Source organism: Xiphophorus maculatus, chromosome 5, assembly GCF_002775205.1.
Source record: "Xiphophorus maculatus strain JP 163 A chromosome 5, X_maculatus-5.0-male, whole genome shotgun sequence".
Taxonomy (NCBI): Eukaryota; Metazoa; Chordata; class Actinopteri; order Cyprinodontiformes; family Poeciliidae; genus Xiphophorus; species Xiphophorus maculatus.
Window position 1 is genome coordinate 20,030,504 of NC_036447.1, and position 24,673 is coordinate 20,055,176.

Sequence of the window (24,673 nt, forward strand, 5' to 3'; positions counted from 1 at the left end):
CCCTCTGCAAGTACAGTACAATGAGAATGCTATTAAAATGTCAACTTATTTCACTTGGCTCAAATTCTTTTTTTGGGGTGGCGAGTATATACTTTGGTTAATTTGGATGATTCCACCTAATAAGATGCCAAAAATGTAGGCTCTTAGAAGTGGAACGTATAAAAATTAACTTATAAACGGCCTAAACAGTCATTGGCATCCTAAAACTAATTAGTATCACCAATTAAAATTGGTGATACTAATTACCAGCAATAATTGACATCACTTGGTAATAAATACTAAGGTTTAATTACCTCGCAATTGAACTTTATTAGATATTGTATTACTAAAGTGAACATTGCGTTTTCGCTTTCTTTTAAGCCATAAATCATTAAAATGAACTCAAACAATACGTCCATCTGCATGACTTTACAAGCGCCAGTAACTAAACTGCTCGAATAAACTTCATCTCATTTACTAAGATGCACCTGGAACATGTCACACACACACAAACAGATGCTTGTGAATTTTATTAATCGATTCTTTTTGGTCACTTCAACATCATTTGACTGTTGCAACAGTGTTGGTGCAGCAAGGCAGTAAAAACTTTGAAGGGACAGACGACTGCAGACACAATGAATCACTGAGGTAAACAAAACACTCATGGCAACATAAAGCTTTAAGGAAACAGTAGAATAAATAAAGTTCCTTAAAATCTTTTGTAGAACACTTATGAGGAAATTTAACACATGAACTCATTTAAATCCCTTCTCAAACATGTATTTCAGCAACTAAAACTATGCAGAAGTGCATATTCCAACAGGTACAGCAGGTTCTCGGTGATCCAACTGTATCGAGGACTCATTAAAATGGAGTTAGTTGTCACTGTAGTTCAAACAAAAGAGGAAAATAATTATTTGTAGACGTTCACCGATCTGTTTAATCTGCTTTTGTGTCATTAATTTCAAACAATTACTTTGAACTGATGATTCCTTCAGGTGGTCACTAAAACAGTGCAAAAAGAAAGGAGCAACAAGAGTCACTTTTAAAAATTCTGATTTGTGCAAGATGGAGCTTATTAACACCGAGTAAAAAAAAAAAAAAAAAAAAAAAAAAAAACGACTTTAAACAGACTAAACCCAGTATCAAGGCAAACAAACTTCCTACATGGGCTTTTTGACCCAATCCCTAAAGGTTTACAGCAAGCAGCAGCTTCGACTTCAGTTACATCCGGTTTGTGCCAGACTTCACACACACGCAGCCGACATCTGGAGATATTTCGGCAGCCAGCAGCCAATGGGCGAAACGGAAAAAGAAAAGGAAGAGAAATCAGAGACCACCGCGCACCTGCAAGTTAAAAACTACTCCGCCTGAGAGGGAGGAACGATGGCACCGCGTTTCAGCGCCGTGGCGAATACAAGCCATTGTAAAAGCCCGGCAGACCCCAGAGAGCAGCGGAGGGCCCCCTCTGTGAGTGCAGGAGGCTTCTCAGGGCCCCCCACAGTCCGAAATCCATCTGCTCCTGCCCCACCACCTTTCCTCTAAAACATAGTCACTGTGCCGTTAAAAATCAAAAACTTAGGACTGTGTGCTGTCCTCTAAATAGGCCACCTCTGATTCAGCGCCCACTAGTGGCAAAGGTTAACCCATCAAACCTTCACGAGGCAGCTGCTGGGTGAGACCGCGGTAGAAAAATCAAGACCGACCTGAAACTAAATGTCTTCTCCTCATCCGACTCTGTGGTTACACCTTGCATAAACTCAATTATGCACACCTCGCACATTTCATTCCATCCTCTCCAGTGTACACCACACACACACACGCACAGAAACACAGCTTAAAGACAAACATTCAGAGCTGCTGGCTGCAGATTACCGGCTTTGTCGTTTAGGATCTACCGTCACATTTAGGCCCAAGCTCCTTCACAGATGAACAGACTCCGCAAAAACTTAGAAGGAACTAAGAAAAACACACTGCAGAGACATTGCAGGGGAGTGTACAGAGGCCAACTACTTTAAAAATCAGAAATAATTAATCAGGCTGCGACTCTTCAGCTGGATTGCTCATTATAACCAACCAAAGACTAAGCGCCAAAAGGTTGAAACTAAGGTTTTAAAAAGAAAGTTTCTGTTTTTGGCAGGGAGCAAAGAAGGGACCTTGAATGTTTCACTGGTAACTCCTAATGCAGTTTTATAAACTGAAAACCATACAGTGAAAACTAACTCAGTTTTTATAACTCAGAGTTCCTCAACATGTCGACTACGGCTCAGAACCGAGGGCGCCCTCCGAGAATCGCCTGCTCCTGGGATGAAAACTAGGATACAGCACATCAGTTTGCAAATCAAAGAATTGCAGAAAATCTGCAAAAACAAGACCAGCTAGGTGAACTTTAATGAAACGTTGTGACGAAAGCTTGCCGAGGAGGAAACAGAAACAGCCTGTCGCCATGTGGAAGGTACGGATCCGTTTGGAGCTGGTCAACTCTTCCATTTAGAGTTACACTGACGGCTGTGTGTGTTTGTGTTGAAGTGCAAGCAAATGAGTGGATCAGAGGCCTGCTGTGAAGGAGAAGTTGGCAGCTAGTTTAAATCTGCTGCGGGAAGCTCTCCTGCCAGGACTGTCCGTGGACAAAATGTTCTTCCCTTCAGGGAGCGACGGTGAAGCGTCTGAACCGCCGCGCTGCTCCGCCGGATCAGACGGACCATCTGCTGCTGCCGCCTCTACGGATTCCAGCTCTGAGATTCAGAAAAAAACTAATGTTAAGTGTGCAGTGTTTATATCTTGAAGGACATCAAACAGGTTTGAATTACTGAGCAAGATCCGACCTGTTGGTGGCTGTGGAGGTGGAGTTCTCTCAAAATCAATCAGGTCCATTTGCTGCAGGAGAACAGGGTCAGGATGGAGCTGAGGTGACGGCAGGCAGGATGGCACAGGACCACACAACAGGTCAACGGGCGAGGCTAGACGGAGCAACTCTGAATCTGCATCGCAACCTGGCAGCCGGGAAAAAACACACACAAAAAAAAAACAGATTCAAGAGTTAAAGTTTGAGTGAAACATATCAAGATAGACACAAAAATAAAAAAAGGTTCACCCAGTACCTTTGTAGACCAATTTATCCAAGTTTTTTCTATATTCACATTTCTCTCAATGAAGTTCTTGACATGAAAATCACAGCTGTTATAACCCAATAAATCCACATAAATCAAGTTCAGTACAGTAAAGTGACATCTGCAGTAGAGATTTATCATCTGAACATAAGGATGGCACAGCTGGAATCCATTAGGATTTAGAAAGCATTTTTGCTGCTGCTAAGGATGGTAATAAAAAGGTTTGTCATTGCTAAAGTCTGATGGTTTACAAACAAACTAAGGGTAATGCTTACAATTGCATTTCTAAACTTCTGAATGTTCAAGTCAACATGAAGTGGAAGGAACGTAATTTCACCATAAAAATAGCCAGCACTATTATTCGTAATTGTGTTTCAAAGAACTTCAGAAGTTTACATGCAACCAGCATTTCATATAAACATACGTGTGACTTGGATTACCTGGACTTTGTGTTCCTGACGTCGTGCTGCTGATGGGGCTGTCCCTGGGACTCTCCATGCTTTCTCCTGGCTGTGGGCTGCTGGGCCCTGAGGAGCTCGGCTTTGCTAAAGCAAACAAATACTCCACATTTAAAGTTTATTTTCATCCGTCTGAAAACCTTTTTTCAACCTGACAAAGATCTAAATATACCCCGTACCTTACCTTTCATATCGTTCTTTAAAACGATAATCCTCTTATGACCGTGTCCTTTGATCCAGACCACCTGGAAACACAAGACAACATGTTTAATTATCAAAAAGAAGAAGAGACTTGAAAAAATTTTATAGATCTTTTAGGGACTGAATTATAATATTTTTAAAAAATGGAGAAAAAAAAAAAAAGCCCATGCTGACCTGTGGAATAGCGCTGAGCAGGTCATCAGTGCTCATGTATCCATAAAAGCGAGGTTCTAGGCTGCAGCCGGTAAACTTGCTGTATGCCCCCTGGAACTCCGTCAGGAAGATCTGGTTGTAGTGGTAGGTGTGGAGCAGCGCCCGAACGTTACAAGCAAACTGGTAGAGTCTGGTAAGCCTCACCCACTCAACCCCATGGCCGCCGCCGCTGCTGCGATCTTCGACATTTCCACCACTTTCTTCAAAGTACAGCTAAGCAAGAAGGAGGAGTTTAGCTGTTAACTGCCATTTAGGCAGAACCAGAAAATCTATCACGGTTCTTCAGAGAGAAATCTGTTTCCAACCTCTACGAGGTAGGGCAGGCTCTTCAGCAGCTCGCTCAGAGACAGAAAGCCGTATTCACAGGGATTGAGCTGGGCTCCGTGAACACTCAGGTAATGGTGACTCAGCTCCTCCACCTTCATTCCTTTCGTCATGTGATCGTTTTCCTGGGACATGAGCAGGGCCAGCAGCTGAGTGGTCAGCAGGCGCAGAGACTTCCTGTTGATCAGCTGCACTTCCCGACCGTCAGGTCTGTCCACCACCTGAACAAGAGGAACGGAACGCCATCAACGCCTCAACAGTAAACGGGGAGATACTGGAGTTACATTGACACTCCAACAAAACTAAAATAACCAACAGATATTATCTAGACTTCTGAAACTTATAGCCAGGACAATATTTTGCAAAAGTAATAAATAGTATATTTTAGCAGTAGGTACAAGTTTCCACCCTGTTTTGGGGCTTCAGGGGAATCTGAGTGGCTAGTCGATGTAGACAAAAAATCTGATCTAGCCAAACAGGGCCACAAAACCAATGTGAAAAGGAAAAAAAAATACATTTTGTTCAAAAGGGGCAAAATGCCTTTATTCAGTTACTCAGTTTTTATTTAAAAGTGATACAGCTTACTTTTTTCTCTAGTCATCTTCTGAGGTATTATTAGTAGTTGCTTTACTTTGTACTGGTCTGAGAATCTCATTACTATAAACTTAACTCAATATGAGAACCTTCTACTCCAAGTACGGGAATCATCACTGATGACAAGATACCTCAAAAAGTTTCACTCATTGTTATGCAGTAAACCGTCTTCCTGATAACTTCTTTAGATTGTTGTTTCTGTGGTAGAAAGAGACTGAACCCATTTATATTTCCATTTTTTATATTGTATATTTCAGAACAAATGTCTTTTTTTTTTTTACCTTGACAACATGGCAGAGTTTGGCCAGCAGAGCGGGCAGCGTAGCCGTGTCGTAGTCCTGCAGACGAAGCCCATAGCCGAAGGTCTTGCTGTACTCTATGAGCAGCTGGCTGACAGAAAGACTGAAGTTCTTCTGAGCCCGTAGAAGCTTGACCAGCTGGGCCGCCAGAGCCTTGATGCGCTCCACCTCGGTTAGAGTCAGCACCTTCTCTTCCCCACATTCCAAAATCTGAGGAGAGATGGAAACGTTCAATAGGTCAGAAACCAACCAAAACCCTCAGAGGAACAGAAGGCGATATGAAGTCCGGAGCGGCGTGTCGGCCGTACCGTCAGAATGTCTGGGATTGCCTCGAAGAGCTCCATGAGCTTGGTGAATCCGTAGTAGCTGAGCTTGCACTGCCGGCCAAAGTGGTGGTGGTAGGTTGGGATGAACTTGCTGAACGGCATCCGGCTGTGTGGCTCATGCCGAAGAAGGTCCACCACCTCCTTCGCAAACTGCTTGGTTCGCTCCATTTCCTCCACGGTCCGCTCTGGCAACCAGAAACGGGTTTCCAAAATAAAAGCAAACGTTTGACTTGGTGGAAGGAAAATGGTCGTCAATTTCTTTTTTAAGCAAGTAATTCAGTTTCATTTATGTAGCACCAACCACACACTTTAAAATCACAAAGTGCTTCACAAAGACACAATCATAAAAATCAAGAATATAAAAACGGATATAAAAAATAATTTTTCTGTCTTAAAAAATATGTTTTTAAGAAGTAACATTTTGGATGAAAGATGAAGCATCTTGTATTTTTACATATTGAGGACTGTCAGGTTCTAGATTACAGGTTCTCCACAACCTTTGCTTCACAATTATTAGTGGTCTATCACAATAAACTCCACTGAAACACAACGACGACCCTCATATGGTTGAAGATTTTTGAAATCTGTCTGCATAGAATTGGATAATTCTCTGCAACAAACTTTGCCAAAATGAACTAAAAACCTCGTAACAAAGCGAGTCGTTTTTATTCAGACTCAATCAGCGTTTTGTCAGTTTCAGACTGACCTCTCTTGGGAACAGAGATGACCGTGTCGGTGGTCTGGTTAGTGATGGTGATGGTAGTGTCTGGGATCTCAGCCAGCAGGTCCATCAGGTCACATATGCCGTAGTCTGTGACTCTCCAGTCTCTTGAGAAGCACCTGGAACAAAGAATACAAGAACTGAAACACCAGCGATTCAAACTCTTTTTAATGAATCAAGCTATTAAAAAAAAAAAAAAGACTTAAATGCTTGCTTACTGACCAATGATATGCCTGCATGAAGTCCTTGAGTGCCACTTGTTTACTAGCTTGAAACTTGAGCAGCTTAAGAAGGTCTTGTGTGAAGCGCTTCACTTGTGCTCGGTGGGTGAGGGTCAGTAAACGCTTGGTACCCATTCCAATTATCTGTTGGTAAAAACATAAACAAAAACATGAAACACAAATATATCTCATTAATGGGAACATTAATGGAATGGGTTTTCTTTAGAGAACCTGTAGGACATGTGGGACGGCTTCCAGAAGCTCCAGCAGCTTGGAGAAACCGTAGTCAGAGACTCGGCATTGCTTAGCAAAGTGATGGTGGTATGAAGGTATGAATTTGCTGATCGGCATGAGGCAAGATGGCTGACTCTTCAACAGGTCAATAATCTCTCTGCTAAACTGGATGAGCTGGGGATTGCCAACCGGACTTTTGCAACGCTGAAACCAGGGCTCTGCAAAAACAAACAAACAAAAAAAAAAAAAAATATATTAAAATTCAGATGCATGCGAGAGATGTGAAGGGTAGAGACATAACTTGAATATTTGTGTCTATTCCTACCAGAGTTTTGCCCAGGTGGTTTGTTGTGGACCCACTTGATGACTTTGAACCCATTCTGCGCCGTGACGACGGTGATGCTGGGAACGCAGGTAATGAGATGCTCCAGAGGAACACCGTCCTCTAGATTCTCATTGCCAACTTGCAGAGGGCTAAAAGCTGCTGCATAGCAGTCTGGAAAACTAAAATTAAACATTGCTCATTTCAAATGTGCCCACACATGTTTCGTAAACGTTACACAGAATTGTGCCGTTACCTTAGCAGTGGAAGAGTGCCGTCATGCAACTGTAGCAGACTGTGGACTTCAGTGGACAAACTACTCAGCGACGTCATGACAAAGGGGATTTTATAGGACTCGGGGTCAAAGTCTGCCTCGCTGTTAAAAATGTACAAAATAATTTTAAAAAATTAGTAAACGTTCATATTTTAATCTTAGATAGTCATAAGTACAAAAAGACCATGACCAGTTTTCAGTCGTGTAGAATTCAGGTTTTAGGTTGGAGACTGATAAGAAGTGTCAGAAAAACAAAAAACAGTAATAAGCAGACTGATGATGAAACTGAAGTCTCAATATTCAAGATGGCCGACGGTTGACTATAACATGTTTTTAATGTTTGCACTAAAATATTTACACTTCTAATTTCTTAATGGTTTGAAAGAATGTTAGGTCTTGTCCATACGTAGCTGAAAAATGATGTAGCTGAAATATTTGTTGAGTGATATAATCATTTATTCAGTTTAATCCCTTGATAATATCAAGGGTTATTCTTATTAAACATGTCTAAAGATTTTGTTTGGAGCATTTTACAGTACCATTTTACAGTACAGTATACAATTATTGTTCAGGAAGAAAAGGCTCATTGGGGATGATTTAAAATGACAACCTGCTCACTTTTATATTTTCAACTGATTTCATTTAGGATATGTAGGATTCTTGATTAATTAAAAAAAAAAAAAAATCAAAATAAAGTTGTTTAAAAGCTACCAAATTAAAGCATGTCTGTGTGCTACAAAATACCCTGGTTGCATAGCAAATACGTTGTCTAGGTATAATAAAAATCACTACAATTACACGAATACTAAAAATCATTCCTCATATTTTACTACAAATTCTGTTGATAAAAAGTAGGACATTTTAGTTGATTAAAACAGAAATGACCACAAGTTGGTAAAATACTAAAACTACATTGAAAAACTCTGATCAAGAAAAAGAAAAAAATGAAGGAGCTCAAAGGATGTGAATACTTTTGCAAGGCACTGTTTGAATATGTTTTTTACCTGAAGTCCTGCTTAGCATAATGTTGTCTGCAAACAGGCTCGTGGTACTCGAGTTCCTCAAACACAACAGGACTCCCGCTTGCAGAGGACGAACCCTCCTGTGACTGGGAAGATCCCAGTGGACTCTGACGAATCTGGATGCTGGGCAGGAGACACACCAGCCTGGAGCCGCCTTGTTCCCTCACCGAGAGCACGTCCGATAACTTGTACAGCTCACCAATGGCGAGTTTATGCAAGTATCTGAAAAGGAGGACATGATAAATGTGTTACTTTACAGCTTGGACATTAAACAAATACTAAATTGAAAGCAATGGGTTGAAACGGGTACTGACTTCTTCTCATAGATCTCAGCTAGCTTGAACAGAGGCAGGCAATTAGCAGGAGCATCCTGAAGAACACAAATGATCTCAGTGCTGTAAAATGGAAGAAGGAAAATTACTTCAGGATCTTATTTATTTTGGTGATTTTTAACCTTTGCATACAAAAACCAAAAGAAAAAAACACCACCATGCTGAAAAATAAAAAAAATAAATAAATATTTAAATTCTTGTCAATGGCAATAACAAAATGTAGACCAAAAATGTAGGTGGAAGCATAGGCTTTTTATACCTTCGCTTTTGTTTAAACATTAAAAATAATTTAAAAGAATCAAAAACAGAAGGATCTTTCCTGTATATTTTTCTAAAACATCTCCAAGGAGTTTGGGGTGAGTCTGTTTTTTTTTTTTTAGTTTGTCTATGGTCATAATCAAAACTTTGTATTTGTTTAGCAAAAGTGATTTTTATTCTTTTTTTATTTAAAGACTGAAAGACACAGTTGTAATTTCTCATGACAATTAATCCACACCTGAATCCCTCAATTGGTTTTAAAATTTGTCCTGACCTTTAGTAATCAAAAAAAAACCCAACTTTTCTATGAGTTAATATCTTAAATTATAGATTGTTTCTTTAATTTAAAACTGCTTCATAGAAGAAATTTATTATAGGCTTTGTATGTCAAGGGTTAATTTGAGACAAAATGTTTGTCAATTTACTAACTAATTCACCAAACTGTACCTGAGCAAGGAAAGAGATTTGTTGTTGCCACCAGTAATGAGAGACACCTGGATGCGTTTACTTCCAATCTTGTAGCGGTGCAGGCCGCTGACGGCACTGATGGCTTGCTGCAGGAACGTCATCTGAACCGTGGCCTTCAGCTGGTAATCCGTGTGCGGGCTCAGATTCACAGCTTTCACCTAGACAAAACAAAAAGGAAACACAGAAATGTTCAACTCCCTGAGTGACACATCACATCTTTCCAAATACTAGGTGTAAGCCTTACCTGTCCATGACGGGAGAAGGCGTCATGCAGTATCTGCTGCAGATCTTTGCGGGACATCCTGTAGTCAAGGTTGGCGACCTGAAGCTCCGCCCCCTCTGAGAAAGGCTCGGACGGACCCTCAGAGAAAGCGTTGGGAGCGGTCGTGAGCAGAGGAGAGGAGCGGCTGGACAGGCAGGGGGATCCACTCCTTTTTATTGAAAGAGGAGATGTTTGTTAATCTAAAAATAACAGTTGTAGTTATAAAACAGTGCTGATGGATAATGCTCACGCAGCATTCGTACCGGGAGGACCAGGACCCATGAGACGGGACGAGGGGGCTGAAGCTCCTGTTCAGATTCAGCTTGCTGAAGGCTGAGGGTGTGCTAATCTTGAACTCGTCCGAGCTCTGGTCCCTCTGCGCTGCTGGCGATCCGGTTACACTTCGAGGACTGGAGCCCTCTCTTTTACACAGAGAGGGGAGGGGGTGGTTAGGCTGGGAACAACACTGCACAGACACCATCAACTCAGCAAACAGTTTTGTGGTCAAAACTAGTTAAAATACTATACAGTTCCCGTGAAGACAGTCACACTGCATTGCAAAAGTATTCACACTGTTCGAACATCTTCACAATACAGACCACTGATCAATTTTACTGGGAATTTTTGAGTGAAAAAAACCCAAAAACACAACACGTTACTTTTTAAAGCACACGGTTGTCCAAAATATTCAGTCTTGGTCAACCAGTATTCTTTGTATACAATTCCCATCGGATTGAAGAGTATCATAGAAGTGTTTGTCCCTTTGCTGACTTGCTTTTTTTTTTTCATGTTTGTCACACTTCAGTGTTTCAGAACTTAAATATTAGTCAAAGTAACACAAGTAAACACAGAATGGAGTTTTTAAATGAAGAGGTTTGTTATTAATGAAGAAAAAAAATTCCAAATCTACATGGCCCTGTGAGGGAGGTGTGACTGCCCTTCCTGTTAAAACATAACTATTTATCACACCTGAGTTCACTGTCTTTAGCCATGCACTGATTACTGCAGCACCTGTTTTCAATCAGGACATCACTTGGCCTGACAAATAAACACCACCAAATAATTCTCAAAAGCTAGACATCATGCTGAGATCCAAAGAAATTCAGTAAAGTAATTGAAATCTGCCAGTCTGGAAAGGGTTACAAAGCCAGAACATGGTTGCTCTGAAACATTGAAGTGTGACAAACATGCAAAATAAATAAATAAAATTTAAAAAATAGGAAATCAGGAAGGGGGCACACACTTTTCCACACCCTGTATTCAAAGCTTTGGTCATCATTTCATAATCAGGTTTGTTCACTACTGCTCTCTAAGAAACCTGAGGCCTTCATAGAACAGCTGCATTTACTGAGGTGAAATCAGACACAGGTGCTTCATTAATTATAACTTCTGAAGGCAGCTAGACTAGATGATATTTATTAAACTCAAAGTATAGGGGGCAATGTAAGAATGCACACAGCCCTCAAGATTTTTTTCCATGAAAAAAATAAAAATGAAAAACAATCAATACTGAATTTTACAGTTCTGTACAACCTAAATGGATTTATATAGGCACTTATTAAATAAAAACAAATTGTCCCCCCTGATGTGTGTGTGTGTGTGTGTATGTACCTCTTCTTGTGCTTCGATTCTCCCGATAGGCCAGTCTTTGCCTGATCCTCCAGGGCTCCCGTCTCTTTTCTCTGGGGTGATAAGGAAGCAGCACGCCCCCCACCCAAGTGGGGCAGGCCCACCCTGGACTTTGCATCCACGTTAGTCTCCTAAATTAAAACAGTGGAAGATTGTTTTTCAGAAAGGTGTAATGAGGAGAGACATATTAGTGACACCTGCGAGGCTGCATGCAAAAAAGCTGAAGAAAAATCAGACCTGAACCAACTCATTAAGGTGAATCTAGCAATGTGCAGTTAAAATCAACAAAGCAATTAAATCAAGAACAGATTTTAAATGATTTTGGAGGATACATTGTCTCAATAATTGTTGCAATAAATAAGAATACTGTTATTTTGAGACCAGTCTTGAGGAAAATGCTGATGATGGCATAAAAATGCAAGATCAATAAACTTGAATTTTGTAAACACGTCACACAGGAACTGGGAGATATTTGAAATGACCCAAATAAAACACGACAACCAAATAACTTAAGCAAAAATAAAAACAAAAACAAAATGGTTTTTGAAGCATCTATATAAAATTTCTGTATAAAAAATATTAATCAGAATGGAAATTACTGAGGTCATTTCAATTTATCATGGGCTTGGCTTATTGTGATAGAGGTAGCTGAACATAAACTTTTGAATAAAATTTCAAAGTTCAACTCCAAACGTTTGAATTTTACATCTCTAGTTTTGACCTTATTGGGTTGGTTTTGATCAGACAGTTGCACTTGCTTAATTGAAGGCAAAGAAAAAAAATGTAGAAGTAAAAAGCCTTAATTTTTATTTTTTTTTGTAAAAATGGAAAGCATTAAGAAACAAAAATATAGGTTAAAACTGAGTAAAGACAAACTGGCTAGTAGAAATATGGCTTCACAGACACAAAAGACAAGCACAAAAGCTATGAGGCAACTCATCGATTAATATGACTTGACAAATGAACATGCAGGGCAGTCAGGAGAGAAAAAAAAAGCATGCACCAGCACAAATACTGCATGCCATCTGCTAGTAGTGGCAGACAAATGAAGGCAAGCAAGATGTTAGTTAAAGCAGCAATCAGGAGAGCTTTGAGGGAGGACAAGCTACTGCGATTTGCACGGCAGCCCAGACAAGGACAGAGCGCAGTGGGAGGCGGGAGGGAGGCGGGCATGGAGGAGTCTGCTGACCTGATGCGGTTTGGCTGGAGCGCCGCCCGGAGGCCCACTGGACCCCCTCCTGGGGCTGTAGGGCCTCTCGGGAACTAGGGCAGAGGTGGGGAAGGGGCGGGTGGCTCGCCGTGGCCTCCTGGGTGATCTGGGCTTCTCCACGGGGAGAAAAGAGGACGAGGAAATGGAGGGGAAAGGGGCGAGCACAGACACCTTGGTTTGGAGGGAGCGGGGTCTGGCCTGAAGCGGAGCCTCAGGACTGACTTCGTCTCTGGGCCTTGGCGTGAAAGAGAGGTTGATTCTGTAGCCAAATACATCCTCGTTCTCCATTCGTTTGCGGGCGCGTGCGGCCGCCTCGGGGCTGCCGAAGCGGAGGACAGCAGCACCCGGGGACAAACTCTGCACTTTGCCCCCACAGTTGTCTGACAGGCGGCGAAGCCTGAGCCTCACGGCGTTCTGCAGGGTCTTGTCACAGATGACGGGGAGGTTGTGCACATAGAGGAGGCTGAAACTGGGCTGAGAGAGGGGAGGAAGAGACATTGTGCCCGTCTGGTTTGCATCAAACTTAAGATACAAAACTGAAGCCGTGTTTGTTTTAAAAGAAAGTGAAAGTTTTTCCATTAATTTCAAAACTGGAAAAAAAACAAAAACAAAAAAAAAAAAAAAATTGAAATACAGCTCCAAAACACAAAAGGCTCTAAAACTTGCACTATCAAATTAGAGTCATTTTTTTGTATCTTAATATCTTACACATTTAATACAAATTAAAGTCTTAATACAGTGTCTCAAAAGGTATTTAAACACACCTGAAGCTTTTTCCACATGTTTGTGCCACAAACTTGAACGCATTTCATTGTGATTTTGCACAACATCTCAACCTCACACAGACAGAATGGAGCTCATCCATAAACATTAGGGCAGTTTAAGACATTTGGAATGAGAGGTATGGATACTTCTGACAGACACTGTAAAAATAAGTTCAGTTTTAAGGGCCAAAAACAGTGTAAATATGGACTTGCTTAACCTGTAAGGTGATAATCATGCCAGGGCAGTGATTGGATAAGCAAGCATGTCAATTTCTTATAGATGAGGGTAAAGAAACAGGATTGCATCCTATTTTTTAATCCTGTAGGCTATTAATCCTGCCTTTTTAAAAAAAGGTGCTGATGTATTGTCGATATGCATATTGACCAACCATTATATTTTTCTTTGTTTAATCTGGACAATACCAAATTACCTCATCAGATACAGCTTTAAAAAGGTGTTTAAGGCTTTAGTGGAGGATTCCGAGTCTTACCTGTGATTTGACCGGCATACGCTGTGGCAGATCTGCTGTGATTTCCTGAAAGGGAACATGGCGGTGGGCGTGCTGCAGCAGAGTCGAAGACGTGTGGTTGCCGTGGATCAGAATCACCTGGAAGCCGTGGCGGTGACGCAGGTCACTCAGCTCGCTGGCGAAATTCACATCCGCTGGCGGCAAAGAGACAAAATGATCTTTTAAATCAAAAGAGCTCCCTCAAAGAAGACCTGATTCAGGTGATCGTGGGTAAACAAGGCAACTCACAGGACACCAGAATAACAGTTGCAGGTGCAGCATGGGTATCAGCAAATCGCCTCAGGCTCTGGCGAAGTTTGTCGTCGGCAGCGTTCTTTGCCGTGGCATTGATATGAGCGACGGTGACCTGAAGAAAAGCAAAATGTACAATATATAAAATTATTAGCTCTTTGCAGACAAATGTTTCACCCAGCATGACTTCAGGTAAATACAGACACAAGTAAAGCTAATCTACCAGCATCAAGACAAGCAAGCCCCGTCTTTGAACTGTAGAGTGTGATGTTCAGGTATTCAGACCTCTCATTTTTCTCACACTGTCACAATACAACAAATTCCAGTGCATTTTATTAGATTTTGTGTAGCAGCCCAAGATGGAGTGGTGCATAGCTAAAGTTGAAGAAAAAAAGTGTTGTTTTTTTTTAAAGAAATAAAAACCAAAAACAACCAGAAAACAGCAAATTTATGCTTTCTGGTAGATGTGCCCACTTCACTCAGATTTGTCATATTGTTTAATTTATCATGAAGAATTTCTTATAATAAAAATTGTAATTCATGATAAGAATTTTTATTTTGTGGTCATTACAAGTTTCAGTTTATGTAAAAAAAAAAAAAGAAAGAAAAAAAAAGACACTTTTTGTTCCATGAGAGCATCAGTAAATATCACTTAATTGAAAAATATGATTAAATGCAGTTTAAAGTAAGCAGCTTCCTGAAGAAACCCATTTCAGATGAGATTGTTTCTCAAGATCATTTGCGTTTGTGACGCTAAAAATGCTGTGCCTTGCAGTCACCATCCTGCAAAAAATATTCTTTACCATTTTTATCATCATCATCTTTGTAGTTATCACAATAGTACCACAAAATATAAAATTCTAAGCCCATATTGCCCACCCCCTAAGACACTTATTTACTAAATAGAGTCCATCTGTGTGCATTGAATCTCAGTATGAATCCAACTGCTTACAGAAAGCCTGAAAGGATTGTTAAAGAACAACCAGCATCAGAGAAATCAAGTTGACAACTATTAGTCCTGAATGCCACAAATTTAGCTTTTAAATAAATAAGAAAACTCTGGTTATCGTTCATCAGGAACAGGGTAGCTAGTCAGACTGGATGGAAGACGAATGGAGCTAAAAATCCAGGTCAATGCAGATGGAAAGCCTGTCCTTGCCACTTTGTGTCCATGTGGTAAATCCCAACAACGTTGCTTTAGGTTTGTAGTTATAATTGAGGTATAAAGTCCAAGCGGTATGAATACCTGAGGAAACCAGAATATGCTAACAACTGTAATCCTCGCAGATACCTGGCAGTTGTTGAGCTCTTGGATGACCGCTTTACTCTCCTTGCTGATATCGCAGACACAGATGAACTCGGCTTCTCGATGTCCCTGGAAGAACCTGCTGCGAATCTGCTGCACCACGGCTTCGGCAGAGCGGCCACTGGGCACGTTGCAGTTTTCAATGTCCCAGAAGACACCGACGGGAGGGATGTTCTCAGGACCACTATTCTCTGAACCTAAAAGAACAAAATAAAAGCTGCAATTTGAAGACTTCAACAGTGTAGCTTAGAAATTCAATACGTCAACTACATATTCTGAAAGCAAGTCTAAAAAAAAATAAATAGAAAGCAGAACTCATAATTACATATTATATCGTCACATTTGTATACCGTATTTATAGCCAATCATGCCATGGTTGAGGGGCGGCATGTGCATCAGGCCATCAGAGGACGTGCCACAGCCGTTACAAATGGGAACAGGGATGGAAGCGGTCAGAGGTGCAGGAACGTCAGGCCACACTTTGGGCTCTGAAGTCAGAGCAGTCTTTGGCTGCAAATCAGGGAAAAACTAACAACCATGAGGAAACTAAACTATGAATAAACAAATAATTAAAAAAAACAAAACATGATGCCCCCTTTGTTTCAAAGAAAATATTACATGGAGGGAGGACGTCACGTCAGATCCTGACAACTCCATCGAAGTTATTATACTGTTAATACTATGACTACATTCTCACAATAAACAATTAGGAGGAATTTTGTAGCCTGCCCTAAGACTCCATTGCACAACGCACTAAAAGTATTACTAAAGCCACTTTTTGAAAAGATTTGCTGTCATTTGTAATTTCTGCTTTTATAAAAGAAAAAAGAAAAAAAGATTTTTTATTAAAATCAGATTTGAGATTTTATTTTTAAGCCATGTCACCCAGCCCTACTTCGTGGTATCAAATTCCAAGAAATAAACCCGTTAAAATAGTGAACTGAACCAACCTTTAACAAGCACTCCTGGCAGAAGTGTCCCCCATTGCGACAAACAGCGTGTTTTACATTCTGCAGCATAGGATTAGAGCAGAAGTGTGCTGAGGTGGTTGAAGTGGTAATGGTCGTGCTGCCTGAGAGATCACCGAGTGTTGTTCTTAGGGATCTGGTTCTGGTTGATGTGCTGCAGTCCACACCACACGTGTAAAAGCCAGAGGAAACCAGGCAGGAGCCTTGCACAGGAGCAGGTGGAGAGGAGGACAGAGGTGAAGCAGAGGGAAACGTGCTGGGCTGACTGTGTGGGAGAGGCAAAGCTGAGCATGGCGGAAGAAGTCCTGAGCAGCAGGGGAAGTACGGGTGAAAGGAAGGAGACTGAGAGGTAGCCATGGAAGAGGGCAATTGAGGTTTGCAATCCAGAGTGAACAAAGGATCAGATGCCTGACTTCCCCCTCCATGGCTCAGGTTGTTACAGCGATAAGTAGATGGGGCTACAGAACACTGCTCCAATCTACTGCTGATTGGTGCTGCCTGAGGATTACTGCCACCAACAAAACCTGTGCCACCCAACAAGCCATAGTCTTCTGTGCTGCAGTAGTCACAGTGGGTGCAAATGCTTACTTTAGGGCTAGCCCCTTCTTGTTGCGGTTTTGATGGCGGATGTCGTTGGTGAGAATCTGGCGTTAGCTGCAGGGAGGGTAGCAAGCAGGTAGGAGGCAAAGGGAGAGGCGCCAAAGGAAAGGGCTGGGATAGTTGGGATGTGGAAGGACAATGAGGAAGAAGAGGAGGCGGTGGCAGGGGGACATCCTTCAGGTCCAGCACAGCCTCTCGGTTGTCCATGTAAATGTTCTGAAATATTAAAACCAAAACACAGAGATTTCAGGGAAAATTTATAGAATTTTTAATTCAATAAAAAAAGAGAACTGGCTAAAATTAATAAAATAAGAACTTTTATTTGCATAATTTTCACGCATTTGGATTATGTGTCGCCTGAACAGATCCGAGAACAATAAGCTGTGCTCAGGACCAGATAATGCTACATAAAAGACACATTTTGTTAACAATAATATACCTGCTGAAAAAAAATAGAGGTACTAATACTTTGACTGATTCTAAACGAGACCTAGTTTAGGAAGTATAGAACCAGTTTACACAGTCTGCAGTTTTTTGGTTGGCTACAGATTGATAAAAAGCCTGACCTGCCGATTCTGATTTTTTTATTATTATTATTTTTAAACCAGCTGGGCTATCAGTGCCTCCCTGTTTACAACCCTCGTCTAAGAGGGTAAAAGAAAAATGGCAATTGTGTGCTTTCTAAACATTTTGGGATTTTTCTAAAATCTTAACACCCAAGACCAAACTTACTACATATTTACATTAATATTTTCAGATTGTTTTCAAAATTTTTCAGGGGGTGAAGGGTTATGCAAACTGATATGTTGTGAATTGGAGCTGACTGAATGAGTAGATTCAGTCAGTCAGTTTCTGATATCTACTACTTCATTTATAGCCTCCATCCCTTCATTTCCTGCTCATCAAACTGTGTGATCACAATCAAAACCGTACTAACCAAAGCAAGTAGTCATTAACCTATACAAGACACACAGCAGATCTCATTACCTGTACAACTTGCATAAAACTTTACAAAAGTTCTCTGAAGATAGCCATGTCACTCCTACACCCCCAGACCGATTTTTTTCCAAATTTGTCTCACTATAATACATTTGCGTGTAAAGATGAATATACCTACATCTTTCTTTTTTTGATGAAGGGAAGCCGTCTCATTTGAGGAGAAGCAGGTTTTTATGTTTCCATAGGTGGCTGGAGACATCAGGGGGAAATGGCCATGGGACGGTTCTAGAGCCGCTTGTGGATCCCTCTTTCCTTACGCCATCCATCAGACAAACACCAAGGGCCTTTCACCATTCTTCCGTCCCTCTTCTCTCTCATGCTTCCCTATGCAGAGTAAATGAAACCGAAGGTCCCGATAGTAATTCTGCTACAAAACCAGGACACTGCAGTTCAAAGTGACTCGTTTACGATGACAGGTTGAAGTGGTTAAAGTGCGTCTGATGAAACAAGATTTCTTATCGACAGCTTAAAGATCTTTGGGGAGAGGAGGCCGGGGTATTGCTGTCGATAATGCTGATTTAATCACATCTAAGTTGTTTTCAACAGAAGGAAGCCATCAAAACAACCAGACCTGAGATCAGGTTAGCTCCAAGCTAGCAAACTTTGTGGTCGGCTAGGTCGACGGTTTTGTCGGGGTTTTTTTTGTGTCTGGACAAAGTAATAAAGATGGTTAACTTGAAGAAAACTATAATAAGTCCTTAAACTTACGGTTAGCCGCATGTAGCTGTTTTTGCTAACCGCAGAGCGACAGTCTCACAGTAACCTAAACATTCATAAATAGAGCTGTCACTCAACTACATTTAAAACAAAGTTATCATTTTTCAAATGTCAAAGATTTGTTTGCAGTTCATTTCTCAACCATTTACCTGCGAAAGTTTAGCCTCTCACATCCTCCTTAAACAACCGTTCACCCGAGTTTGACTCCCCGGGAAACCTGCACCTTTTTGTAACAGCGGGCTGCCAAAAACCAGACACAACTGTCGTAAATAATGTTTTTGCTGTGGAATGGCGACTGTATTGTGCCACTGGCGGCAGTACACCAAAAAAAAAAAAAAAAAATAGATCAATAGAGCAGATATTATGTAAAAATAAGACTTCGTCCTTTATATATTTTCTATACCTTTTTATTAATAAAGTATAAAAATATCAACTAAAGCGATGTACACTATTAATATTGTGTATATTAATACAATATAGTATATCAATAATAATAATAACGTCATTTAAATTCTGTGTTCAATGTAATTACAGTAATTCAGTGCTTTTTTTGTGCAATGTCATTTTAATGAGCCACAGATACCGCTCAAATTATTTATTGTTAGATTGAAATATGAAATAATTAAATCAACACAGAAATAATTAAGTATATCATGAATTAAATATAGTTCTTTATTCGTACGTTTATTAAATAACGTTTCCATTTTTATGTATAAAGCACTGTTTATTTAACGCAGTTGGAATGTGGGCGGAGCCTCGACGCTCTCTCCCATCGCCAATAGTAACAGACTCGTCTTACTGATCAATGGCGCCCTCTAGCAGGCCTCCTTGCTCCAATATCAACTCCTGGCGTCTGGGTTCACTAACGGGACAGCATAGCAGCAGGTTAATCCATCAGTCAGCGTGCAAGGAGCTTGGTGAACAATAGAGTTGTTTGTCCTTTAAATATTAATTCAATTTCTCTTTCCTGGAAATTTTTTCTTCATCAGACAGACGAAAAGCTGTGAGGTTTTGTTATTTTAAGTAATACAGAGAGCGGCTTCTCCATCAGTCTCACACCCACAGCTTTTTTTGTGTGTGTGCGGCCCTCATGGCGATTGCCTCTGTGGCCACAGAGTACGTGTTTTCGGACTTTTTGTTAAAGGATGCCAGGGAGACGAAGTACAAAGGGGTCCGCCTGGAGCTGGCCGTGGATAAAATAGTGACGTTTCTGGCGGTGGGGTTGCCTTTGTTTCTCATCTCGCTCGCCTTTGCTCAGGAGGTCTCCGTAGGTGAGATGGTGCATTTCCTCCAGACAGAGATAACGCTAAAATAAATTCAGTGGTCCATGAATTGGAGACAGATGCATAACGTGCTTGTGTTATCAGCTGGAAAAGAAGTGTGAGAAGGTGTGGTTTTAGGTCTCCACCCTTATTTCACAGTCATTCAGAAAAGCAATGACAAAAGATCTACCGACAAAAGATCTAATGCCAAATTAACTTGTTTCAGATTTTTAAAAAACTCGGATAATGCATAAAGTAAACATGGGAATAATACTTAAATACTCTCCAAGTGTAAGTTCACATTTCCTCTATTGTTCTGATGGAATGCAAACGACATAGACCAATCAGGACGCATCGATTACCGGATCTTGAACATGTGCATTAAGGGGTGAAATGCGATGTGGTCAGCAAATCAGCAACCAGGAAGATTGCCCACAAACGATGTTGTTCAGAGATGAGTGCATTTGTTTTTAAAGCCGCCAGAGAAATGAAATCTGAGAGGACAGACTGCCAGTAAACTTCACTGATGCTGGAAGAAAAGAAATAATCATTGTATGTAAAACACATAGAATAATGATAGATGTATAAGGCTGTACCTGCTCTATTAGCTACTTTCACTACGGATGCTGGCTCATTACATGCAGGGAGAGGTACTGCCTGGGAAATAAAGTGAAAATGAATTATTTTGTTTGTTTATTCAACAATTTTCTGCCACTGGGGAAGTTCACAATATTTTAGTTCCAAAGTCTAAGTCCAAATGCGTGGATATCTGGGTCGTGCTTTGTTGAAAGGGCCCAGAATAATTATAAGGAATAACAATGCTGCAAACAGCTCACTAAAAATTGGGCCAGGAGTGCAAAAGAGGGGAGGCTTACTAATGATGATCATTAGTAAGGTTTTATTGTTAATATTATTATTATGATCTTTTCGGATGCCAGCCTGCTTCGATCCACTGTTTCTCTCTTTCTCTCCCAGGGACCCAGATCACCTGTTTTGCTCCCTTCAACTTCTCCTTGAGACAAGCTGTATATGTGGACTCCTTTTGTTGGGCAGCAGTTCAGAACCAGGTTGACAGTTCCACACTTTGGCTGCACAAGGTATAGTGTTGATGTGAGACTTGGCCCAATAAACCGACACAAACACTAAACATGAAATTGTGTATACGGGACATAGTAATTACAGAATGTCTTCTGAGCTGTTACGTCCTCAGAACACCTTCGAAGACCTCGAACTAATGAGGTGTTTAGATGTTCTGCATTTTATGAGAGCGGTTAAGGTCAAATTTACAGAAATCAAATCAAAATTGCGTTCCTTGCTGTTTTATTCAAACCTGTTCTCATTTTCTCTGACACCCTCAGTTCTTTCCCTACATCCTACTCCTCATCGCCATCCTCATGTCGGTCCCCGCCGTGCTCTGGCGTTTCACCGCAGCGCCATGCCTCTCGTCTGACCTCAACTTCATCATGGAGGAGCTGGATCGATTTTATAACCGCTCCATTAAACTGGCCAAAAATCTGGCATCTGTAGACGACAGGGACGGAGCACAGGACAACCAGAGGTAGACGGGGAAAAAAGTGTTCATACCCCTTGATAAACACTAACTTCATTGTACTATAGTGAGATTTTATGTGACACAGCAACACAATGTAGTGCAAGGTTGTGAAGAGAAAGAAAAATTATACGTTGTTATTGTTTTTCAGCTTCTCTGAATCAATATTTTGTAGAACCGTTTTTCAGTTACAGCTGGAAGTTCAGTCAGATGGGATGGAAAGCAACTGTAAGAATCAATCTTTAAGTCTTGTCACAGATTCTCAAATCTTTTTTTGTACCCCTCCAGGGGGTCTTTTTGTGGGCTCTAGTGTCCCTTATATGACAGTAGGCTGACAGGAAACGGGGAAGACATGCGGCAAATGTCGTTGGGTCCGGGAGTCGAACCCGCGACGGCCACGTCGAGGACTCAAGGCCTCCAAATACGGGTCGCGCTAACCACTACGCCACCACGGCACGCCCAGATTCTCAAATCTTTGTGAGAATTTTGAAATATACAGATGAAAACTGCTTTGATTCATAAAGTAATATTTAAGCACACAGCACAGAACTGTTATTTTGAAGGTTCTGTTTATGTGACTCTCATTTACCAGAGGCCCACATAAGAAGCTGTGGTCCGCCGGATTTGCTCCCTGGGTCATGAGTTTGACACACAAGTTCTAGTGTTTTTTGCTCTGTCAAACAAAATCAATACAACTTTGGTTTTTTAATAGGAGAAAATATTTTTAAAATCTAAAGAATATGTTGCGTGGCTCTGTATATAAATAACAGTTGTCAGTGTTACTTTTTTTTTGTTTTGTTTGTGCATTATACTTAATATGAAGTTGTGTGCTTCATGTAGATGTGCCTTTGTCCTGCTGCAGTGCTTTGGATCTGGCTGAGGGCTGCTTTAAATACCCTCTAGTGGAACAGTATCTAAAGACCAAGCGGTTCTCCTGCAGCCTCGTGGTCAAGTACATGGTCTGTCAATGCCTGACTCTGCTCGTCCTCTTGCTTTCCTGCGGCTACCACTGCTACTACATCTTTCTGGCTTCGCTCGTCGACGAGTTCCCCTGCGACGTGCGGACAGGAATGCTAAAGAACGACAGCGGAGTGCCGGCCGCCGTTCAGTGCAAGATGGTGGCAGTGGGCGTCTTCAGGCTGCTCAGCTACATCAACCTGGTTGTGTACTTGCTCCTCACTCCTCTGGTGGTGCTGGCGGCTCTGGGGCCGGCGCGACAGAGCTCCGGCTTCCTGCGGGCCTATGAGATACTGCCTGGGTTTGGTGCTCTGGGCAAAGTTAAACCCATCTACAACGACCTCAGCATGTACCTGCTCTTCCTGAAGGAGAACCTGAGTGAACTCAAGTCCTTTAAGTGTTTACAGGTGAGTCCGTGTCACATGGTAATTGGATTTGTAGTTGCCGTGGATTTGTTTCTCTTCTACAAGTAATTTATGTTTCCCATAAACAGGTGCTGGAGTTGTTGCAGCAGTCTGCCGATGAGGGGTTCGACACAATGTGCCTGCTGCAAACTCTGAGTCAGGTGAAAACTGACGTGTTGGACAGTCAGAAGATGGGCTCCATTAAGAACATCTGTGAGAGGGATAAGCCTAAAAATTAATTAGACTGATTAAGGTGGAATATTGCTCCTATTTTAGATGCTTCGAGATTTAATTTGGAATACTGGGTACAGGTTTGGATTAACTTTTGTGACCCCCACCCCCTCACCTCTCAGCTCACACAGCCTTGTTTCTGAAGAAGAGGTGAGGAAGAGGAAATCTGAGAGGAAAACCTCTGCACTTATTTTCACCCATCCACAAAATGCTGGATGTGTAGATTTAGATCCACACAACAAGGATAGTAATGACTCCCTGGACATTTTGACCGAAATAAGATTTAGCTGTTCCTTAGGAAACAGCTAAACTTAGGAAAGCTAAGTTGGGTTTGGTTCAGGGTCTGTGGTTTGCCAGTGAATGTCCTGTCATTACTTTGACTAGAATACAAAAGTGTAGTCTTTAATCCAAGATTGCTTTCGATGGAGAAAGCCTTAAGCAAACACACAATTTCAGGTACAAGGACACACGTGTACTCTTGACAGGAGTGAGTGTTAATTTTAGAGGAATTTAGCTGCACTTTTTGCATGTTTTATTTATGTCTGAATGGCTTTTAAAGCCCTTGTATTCAAGCTATCCTATAAAGTGTGCAGACCTGCATGGACGGCTTAGCTTAAGCGTGGTTTAGGAAGAACAATTACTGTATTTAGAGAAGTGTTGATTGTGTAAGAGAAGGGAAACAAAAGTAAAGTGAGATCGATAACTCAAGGCTACAGTCAAGATGACTGAATTTTCTTCAAGATGATAAAATGACAGATTAGAACCTTCTTGGACTGGAGCAGCTCTTATGTGAGAATGCTGTTGCAAATTAGATCCTAGTCAACATTTTTTTTTTTGTACCCCTCCAGGGGGTCTTTTGTGGGCTCTAGTGTCCCTTATACGACAATAGAAAGACATGCGGCAAATATCGTCGGGTCCAGGAGTCGAACCCGCGACGGCCGCGTCGGGGACTCAAGGCCTCCAAATATGGGTCACGCTAACCACTACGCCACCACGGCATGCCAGATCCTAGTCAACTTTTTACTAACATTACTTATCGTTCCAAGAACTAACAGCATTTAATGTGTCAGAAGTTGTTTGCACTGAATGTAATGTATATAAAAAATTGTATGTGAAAAAACAAATAAAAAGAATTAAAAAAAAATAAAGTCATATTATTTACAATGAAGGCATGAAGTTTTAAGACTGACAGAAATTATTTTTTTGTGACAAACTTCATAATTTCTTTCTTTGATCTCTTCATCAGAAGTTTCATTAGAAAGATAACTTTATGTTCTGTCCCAAAGGTGGCAGGAATTCTTTAACATGGCTATTATAGTGACGTTAAATAACAAAAGTGTTTTTATTAGGCTGCATTAAATGCAAAGTGTAAATCGGTTTTTAATAAGACTAGGATCTGGAGAGTTTCCTGGAAATTTACAAAGCAGAGAAATGTTGCTTTTGAAGGATGTTTCCCATCCCGTTCTTTAGTTACAACTGTGAGTGAACCCTCACACTTGAATCAGAGGCACGTACAATTCAGTGAAGCTTAAAAGGAATTTTGACTAATCAAAGTTACAATTCAAGATATCTATAATTTACTTTTCACTAGTCAAAACTACATTTCTCCTATCCAAAAATACATTTAAGATATATTGAATTATGTTGTCATTTAAGATATCTTTAATTAGAATTATGACTAGTCAAAACTAAAATCGA

At 41.0% G+C, this 24,673-nt stretch overlaps 2 protein-coding genes across 2 annotated transcripts; one reads left to right on the forward strand and one right to left on the reverse strand.

Annotated features, from left to right (window-relative positions):
- Positions 1 to 494: 494 nt before the first annotated feature.
- marf1 (meiosis regulator and mRNA stability factor 1) lies at positions 495 to 18,811 on the reverse strand. Its single transcript, XM_014476042.2, is given in 29 exon segments — positions 495 to 2,714; positions 2,805 to 2,972; positions 3,530 to 3,634; positions 3,732 to 3,792; positions 3,923 to 4,174; positions 4,267 to 4,506; positions 5,161 to 5,388; positions 5,487 to 5,689; positions 6,211 to 6,344; positions 6,448 to 6,590; positions 6,678 to 6,898; positions 7,006 to 7,184; positions 7,259 to 7,378; positions 8,281 to 8,520; positions 8,613 to 8,693; positions 9,336 to 9,514; positions 9,601 to 9,787; positions 9,882 to 10,040; positions 11,230 to 11,378; positions 12,437 to 12,931; positions 13,713 to 13,885; positions 13,980 to 14,097; positions 15,274 to 15,485; positions 15,639 to 15,798; positions 16,239 to 17,072; positions 17,974 to 18,021; positions 18,023 to 18,179; positions 18,564 to 18,618; positions 18,722 to 18,811. Coding segments are annotated over 27 exon segments (5,376 nt in total). The 5' UTR covers positions 18,122 to 18,179; positions 18,564 to 18,618; positions 18,722 to 18,811; the 3' UTR covers positions 495 to 2,526.
- Positions 18,812 to 19,409: 598 nt separating this feature from the next.
- Positions 19,410 to 23,870, forward strand: panx1 (pannexin 1). The gene is made up of 5 exons (XM_005797282.2): positions 19,410 to 19,843; positions 20,810 to 20,931; positions 21,193 to 21,392; positions 22,246 to 22,747; positions 22,834 to 23,870. Exons 1-5 carry the CDS (start codon positions 19,663 to 19,665, stop codon positions 22,981 to 22,983), a joined length of 1,155 nt encoding a protein of 384 aa, XP_005797339.1. The 5' UTR covers positions 19,410 to 19,662; the 3' UTR covers positions 22,984 to 23,870.
- Positions 23,871 to 24,673: the final 803 nt, after the last annotated feature.